The 7,911-nt window shown below is 44.4% G+C and overlaps 1 protein-coding gene across 1 annotated transcript in view; it reads left to right on the top strand.

Annotated features, from left to right (window-relative positions):
• zanl (zonadhesin, like) overlaps positions 1 to 7,911 on the top strand; it is a gene marked incomplete at both ends in the record, with an annotated part of 184,158 nt that overhangs the window by 68,261 nt on the left and 107,986 nt on the right. Inside the window, 4 exon segments of the mRNA XM_084327694.1 lie at positions 1,858 to 1,982; positions 2,822 to 2,967; positions 3,834 to 3,977; positions 5,957 to 6,126. Coding sequence (XP_084183820.1) covers positions 1,858 to 1,982; positions 2,822 to 2,967; positions 3,834 to 3,977; positions 5,957 to 6,126 — 585 coding nt within the window.

Genomic DNA, 7,911 nt, shown 5'->3' with positions numbered 1-7,911 from the left:
GAGATTGCAGCTGGAGTCGGTTCCTGGGTGCCGGACAATTGCTGCCCACTGCTCCTAACTGGCCCTAACTGGTTGGGATGGGTTAAATGCAGAGGACAAATTCTTGATAAATAAAGATGTTCTATTCTATTCTATTCTATACACACTCACACATACACAAAACAATACATTGAGAAAAAGTGCTTCATCATAAGGTTATTTAAAGGAACACGCCAACATTATGGGAAATGCACTTACCGTCTCATCCAGAGTCCGACAAGAAGATAGATACAAATTGTCCACCCGGCTGCAAGCTAGCCTAGCTTAGCACAAATGAATGGAAGCGGATGGCCAAAAACATCCGCATCCGGTTCCGTTCATTTGTGCTAAGCTAGGCTAGCTTGGGGGTCATCCATATGTTAGGGTGATCAAACGTCCTCTTTTGCCCGGACATGTCCTCTTTTCACGCCCTGTCCGGGGCGTCCGGGGGGGGGGGGGGGTTATAAATTCATGAAAATGTCCGGGTTTCATTGTTTTTCAGTTTCAGTTTCACGGCACTTTGCGAACGTCTGAAGGCTCAGGGCTGCATTTTTCGCCGAACATATAAATTACGGAATTAAAGCGCTGTTTGTTGCCGTTCGAAGGCCACATCACTCGACAAAATCCATCCCTCGGTTCTCGAGTTACATGCCGATATGTCAGGTGTGCGACTTTTTTCGCACGCGCATCAGATTATCACCCCGGACTTTTCTGGGCGCATGTTATGTGGTTAAATTTGGGATATTGCAACCACTACAGAAAAATTTGAGTACACAAGTTCAAGTTCAACTCAAGTTCAGACCTATGCTACTCTATTTCATGAGCACTAAACGTGATTTTCCTTTTTTGCATTAGAAACTTCAGAAGGTTATCTTTCAAAAGAGACCAGGCTTATGCATGTGCTATAAGCATAACGTATAAAGATAAGCTTTGCAAAAAAAGTGTGCAGTCCTCAAGTTCAAAAAAAATAATTGCCACTTTTCTGGGTGCATGTTAAGAGGTTAAAACAATAAGGCATCTTTGAGTAAACTTTGAGTAGAGATTCAAGATTCAAGAGGTTTATTCATCACATACAGTACAGTACACAAGACATAATAGTGAAATGAAGGTGGCCATGCCCGCTTCGATTGTGCAAAGTATCATTAAGTATCTCGAGGCTGGGGCCAGCATGTCCTCTTTTTTGGAAATCAAAATATGGTCACCCTACCATATGTTCCCCGGGTTCTATGTTCCCCCACTCCCGAAAAAAGGGTCTATGAGTGGGCCAGTGAGCGCCATCGAGTGGGCCGTGGAGGCAGCCTAACCTACTGCCAAAATCAATGCTTAAATTTGTGTGTTAGTAGTCGCCGCAACGAACGGTAGAATTTCTCCGGCACGGAAACAAGATAAATGGAATTGAGAATGTTTCTGGAGGAAAGAGAATAATATTGTTGGCTAGGTGGTAGGCTATTGATTGCGTGTGTGTGGTTCAAACTTTAAACTTCTATTCATAAAAGAAGACTAGCGACAGAGTTGTGTGAGGGATGGTGCATGTTTTCTGTAGGAACATAGGACCCGGGGAACATAGGACCCTTTTTATCGGGAGCGGGGAACATCGGACCCGGGGAACATAGATATGCTCCCCTAGCTTGCAGCCGGATAGCCCTCTATTGAAAGCACAGAGAGGAAATTGATATCTATCTTCTTGTCTGACTCTGTAAAAGACAGCATGCGCATTTCCCATAATGTTGGCATCTTCCTTTTAAGCTAATGCATACTAAAAACCACAAATAAAAAATTAAACGTGGCTTTAACTTCCACTAACTCTCCCAGCTCTATGTTCACCTTGGTGTCCCCCAGGTCCCTGGTTCTCCGTGGAGGGGAAGAACGAGGAGAGGGGGTTGGCGCGCGTCTCCTACCTCAAGAAACTATACGTCACCGTGGACAGAGTCACCGTCACTCTGATGAAGAGCAGGAGAACCCTGGTCAGTGAGTTCTCAGCACTCATGTTGACACATATTCATATTCCAATATCTATATACCTGAGTATTCCGATTCTGAATTAACATTGTGTAAATGGCTGCTGTCCCGTTTGCTGTCATTATCAGGCGATACGGAGGCATGTACAGTAGACACCTGATCCTGGTTTACTGATGGGTTCTGTAATGTGAATGAGTTACATTTCCAATGTAATACTAGTCATAACATTCTGTTTACTCATGTAGGCATATTGGTAGTCAGGATATGAAATTGCAATTATAAATGTTTTGGTAAAGGTTCTGGTAAATGTTGGGAAATGGTGATCTCCTGGAATATATGCACATTCCGCGTCAAGTCAGTAAATGTGAGATTTTTTAGTGCAGTTATCCGTTAATAAGGCTCTAATTTGTCTAATACAACGAACACCTGATGGTTTGAATCCTAATTTGATTAAATTCTTCACATCCCTTTACACATTACATTACAGCTCACTGAAATGTACTCCACATTGCACACTTGGTCACACAGGAGCATGACCCCATTGACTTTGCATTGGTTGGTCTCTCTCTCTCTCTCTCTCTCTCTCTCTCTCTCTCTCTCTCTCTCTCTCTCTCTCTCTCTCTCTCTCTCTCTCTCTTTCTCTCTCATTCCCTCTCGCCATCTTCTCTCTCTCTCTTTCTCCCTCTCGTTCCCTCTCTTCCCCTTTTCTCTCTCTTCTTACAAACTCTCTCTCCCTTTTAACTTCTCTTACTTCTTCCCTTCAACCCGGTAACTCTGACACTCTCTCTACAAAAATATGTCCCCCCCCTTCTTCACCATCCCTCCTCCCCCTCTCTCTCTGCAGGTGAATGGACGTCGTGTGGCCCTCCCTCACTCCCCCTCTCCCCTCATCACCGTCTCCCTGGCGGGTCAGTACGTCACGCTGCAGACCCCCTTCGGCCTCCGCGTGCGCTGGGACGGCAACCACTACGCCCAGATCTCCGTTCCCAGGTGGGTTATGATCACATTACCTGTGGAGGGAGGGGTTGCAGGCTGTGGGACAGGATCGAAGCGAGCGATTGTAAGCGATTGGTCACTCCTGGCGATCAAGGGACGATTTACACTCTGACCAGCCTCGAACCCACGGACTCTCCGCTCACCAGCACCGCGTGGCCATGGATGTTTAATGCCACGGTCTTGGTTGGATAAAAGCGCTATATAAATGCAACCATTTATAAGTAACTATGGGAAACAATAATTAGCGCAGTAGTTATTGTTCGGAGAAAGATGCCATTACATAATTTGGCCAAGTGACAAAGTAAGAGAGCTAAGATTTACATTTTCATGGAACAATTTACACATGTGTATCCCTGCACTGGTCAAACAAATTGATCGAGGCAACTTCAAAGCCAATCCATAAATCTCAAGATACTTAATTTTTAAGTTATCCACGTCGTTATCCTGCATTGAGGATCTGTTGTAACTAATCTAGGTTTATTTGTTAATAAAGGAATACGCAAACATTTTGGGAAATTAGCTATTAGTAGAAAGCTATCTGGCTGCATGTTAGCCTAGCTTAGCACAATGACTGGAAGCGGAAATGTACGGGTAGCCTACACATTGTCCAACTAACACCTCTCCCGAAGGCTACCCGTACATGTCCGTTTCCATTCATTGTGCTAAACTAGGCTAACATGCAGCCAGATATCTTTCTATTGAACGCACAGAGAGGAAACTGGTATCTATCTTCTTGTCTCTTTCTGGAGAAGACAGTAAACAAATTTCCCCAAATGTTGGCGTGTTCCTTTAAATTAATGTTTGCCTCTTCATCTCTTATCCCCCCCCCCCCCCTCTCTCTCTCCTCTCCTCTCCCAAAGCTCCTACTATGACCAGATGTGCGGTCTGTGTGGCGACTACGACGGGAAGCCGAGCAACGACTTCACCAAACCAGACGGCACCCCGGCCGGAAACGCCAACGACTTCGGCAACAGCTGGCAGACGGATGAGGATGAGGATGACAAGTGAGTGAATAATCCAATCCGGACGATCGGAATTATCTTTGGTTTTCCTGTGACACCCATGTGGGGAATTTTCTCATTTCCTCCAGATTCTTGATACATTGTTGGCAATTTTCTGCTTTGCTTTGGATTCTCACACAACTCACAAAGATTCTCGACATTGGGGAATTTTCAGATTACTTTGGAATTGAGTTTGGAAATTCATTGGTAATGATGTTTTATAAATGATCATTTATATTCATAAATGTGTGTGTGTGTGTGTGTGTGTGTGTGTGTGTGTGTGTGTGTGTGTGTGTGTGTGTGTGTGTGTGTGTGTGTGTGTGTGTGTGTGTGTGTGTGTGTGTGTGTGTGTGTGTGTGTGTGTGTGTGTGTGTGTGTGTGTGTGTGTGTGTGTGTGTGCGTGCGCGTTTGTGCGTGCGTGCGTGTGTGTGTGTGTGTACAGGTGTACACCTGGCACAGGGCCTGATCCTGTCTGTGATCCTACTCTGGAGGCTGAGGTGGTGAAACCAGAGAAATGTGGAAAAATCAAAGACCCTGCTGGACCCTTCAGGTCTGTGAATATGTGAATTTCTTGAATTTCCTATCCCCACTCAACTCCAACCCACACATCAGACCAAAACAGATAATGTTTTTTTTTGTCCACTTTTTCTCCTCATTTTTTCCTATTTTTTCTCCCATCCCAATTTCTCCTCGCCAATTCTCCCTTCAATTCTCCCCTCCCCTGTCTCGAACGTTGCTAGACTATGCCTCCCACTGGTCGGCTGCAGTGAGGATGAAGCCTTGCATCACGTGTCCCCTCCGGTACACAAGGAGGCAGCTGTCACATCTTTTCACCTGTACAGCGCGATCTCTCAGTGGCGAGGAGTAACGCGTGGGAGGCTCACGCTGCCCCCGATAATTCCTGATTCTGCTGTACGGGCGCACCAACCGACCTGTAGGAGTCGCTGTCCACAACGTCCAATCCCCACCCACCGGCTTTCCCACCCCTAACACTGCCAATTGTGTTAGTATGACGACTGGCCAAGCCGGTAGCAACGCCGAGAGCTGGGCTAGATACCAGCATCTCCTGCGTTAGTGGCGAGCGCCTTGCGCCACTCAGCCGCCTCAAAACAGAGAATGTTAACAAAAGGTCATTGTTTTACAGATATGGATAGATATTTTTTGGAACCCTAGCCCTACTACTTAGCAATGATGATGTTGAGTCCTTTCTCAGAACCGTCCATGCTCTTCCTCATACTGGCTCTGGTTAGTTAGCCACTAAACCAGTGCAAAGTCAATTGGGTCAAGCTCTGGTATGTCATAAATGTCTAGATGTAACAGTACTGTCTATCTGTATGTCATGTATGTCAAATGATGAATTGAAAATGGGGGACCCTGATGTAAACAAGACGAAAGTATTTCTCTGGTCTGCATCCCTTTAACAATTGTGTGTATTGTACCGTACTGTATTGTACCCATTCTGCAATCTGTTAATACAATTTTCAATCAATAAATCAATCAATCAATCAATCAATCAATCAATCAATCAATCAATCAATCAATCAATCAATCAATCAATCCTGTCTGTACAAGCCGACTGAAGACTACTGAAATCTTCTTTGTGAGGAGTAGATTTCAGTTGTCTGCTTGCACAGACTTTGCATTGGTTTGTGCCTAACTAGCTGGAGCTATCATGAGGAACAGCAGGGGTTGACTGAAAATGACTCTACTGATCACCAGCATCATTGGTAAGCAGCCAAACAGGACTAGAGTTCCAAACATCCCTTTAACCTTAATTCGTAATTCTAACCATACATCTAAGCTGCATTTCTCAAAGTGAGCCGTGGACTAGAAGATAACCCCTTTCCAATGTCCTCACTTCTTGTGTTCAGGATGTAAACGCTCTCTCTCTCTCTCTCTCTCTCTCTCTCTCTCTCTCTCTCTCTCTCTCTCTCTCTCTCTCTCTCTCTCTCTCTCTCTCTCTCTCTCTCTCCTCCCCACAGAGAGTGTATCAGTGTGGTTGACCCCACGCCGTTCTTCCAGAGCTGTGTGTATGACATGTGTCGCTACAACGGCCAGCAGCATGTGTTGTGTGACCAGCTCCAGGCCTACACAGACGCCTGCAACAGTGCAGGAGCCAAAGTCCACCAGTGGAGGACGCCGGACTTCTGTCGTAAGTCTCACTGTGGCCTAAACAGGGGTCTATTGGCCCCATTACTTGGCTCTTCCAAACAGCCAGGTCCAAAGCAGTGAGCCCTGGTTGTTTACATGAAGAAGGCAGTTAAATCAGTGTTGTCACTAGCAGTAGGGAGGTACCGACACCTACTTTTCACTGCCGATACCGATTCCGAGTCAGTATCGGTCCGATACCAAGTACCGACCCGATACCGACCCGATCCATCGCTTTCACTATTAGAGATTTAGACCATCCGTTGAGTCATTGGACAAATAGATTGAAATATATAATCTAACATACTTGGATTTGCTTGTATTTCTGACATGTTACACGTTGTTCTTGGTATCAGATGTGTGTATTGTGATACCGATACTGCGACCCTGATCCAGGTAGCGTGAATATTTTAGGCAACCAACTTGTGTTTGGCGTTTCTCTGATTGGCCAATACGCCCATGTGACCACGGCAGCGCGAGAGAGCGGCAGCGCGGAAATAGGCTGTCTATTGCCATTCTCTAAGTCAAACTCTAACCTTAACCAGCTCCTTAACAGCGCCTAAACTTAACCCTTCTAACCTTAAGCAACTCTGAAACAATGCCTAACCTTAACCAACTCCGAAACAATGCCTAAACTTAACCGGCGAAATGAATGCACGTTAAAAAATATTGCCATTCTCTAAGTCAAACTCTAACCTTAACCAGCTCCTTAACAGCGCCTAAACTTAACCCTTCTAACCTTAAGCAACTCCGAAACAATGCCTAACCTTAACCAACTCCGAAACAATGCTTAAAGTTATGCCTAAACTTAACGGCGAAAGAATGCGAATGCACGTTAAAAAAATCTGTGGCGTCCCTGTTTAGACGCAGTTGATCCGAAAATGAATATGCAACATGAAAAACGTAATAAACTTAATGAGACACAGAAAATCCCAGTGGTTCCCAAACTGTGGTGCACGCACCCCTTGTGATGCGCGAGCGTCCTCTAGGTGGTGCGTGAGCAGCGTGACATAAAAAGGCTAATGGTGGTAAATATATATATATATTTTTTTTTTTTTTTTTTTTTTTTTACAATAAAATTTCATAAAAATCTTAGTCAAACCTTTAGTATTATGGATATTAAACATGCTGGCAGAGTACATGCATCCATGTTGTCGTGAACATTTTAATTAAATAAAGAAATTCCCTATCCATAGTCGCCGTGGGAAGAGATAAAATAAAAAATTTAATAAAAAAATGCCCTACCTACTCATGGCCTTAACTGACAACCAACAGGAACCAAACAATTTTGTTTTATGCCTAATAAATATAACTAATATACATTATTTCAAATGGGGATTTTCACTGTGTAAATCATGAAATTCAAGAAACGTTTTAATAAAAAACTTACGTTTTAATAATAATAATAAACAATAATGTCTCTGGCGTGTCTGACACAGGTGTGCTTCATCTGTGCACGGAGACCAGCAACAATTTTTTCTAACAGAAACCCATTGGGGGGTGCGTCAGCTAGGTCGGGAGGTGACAGGGGGTGCACGGCCAAAAAAGTTTGGGAATCGCCAATCTATACAGTCAGAGGATTTTCAAATGACTGGATCCCTTAGCCAGGAAAGACGTTTGTCAATTATTTTGGTGGTGGAAGAGGTTAATCCTTAAAGGTAGAATCTGTAATGTCGTCAAACAGCGATCTCTAGGCAAAAGAACCCCTCTTGGTACTGCTTTTGTTTACATTTTTTGTTTTTGTCTGATGTGTGGAGTTGGAGTTGAGGGAGGGGGGGAGTGGGGGCGT

This window comes from Notolepis coatsorum (assembly GCF_963971535.1).
Source record: "Notolepis coatsorum genome assembly, chromosome: 13".
Lineage (NCBI taxonomy): Eukaryota > Metazoa > Chordata > Actinopteri > Aulopiformes > Paralepididae > Notolepis > Notolepis coatsorum.
This window is presented reverse-complemented; position numbering and strand designations above follow the sequence as displayed.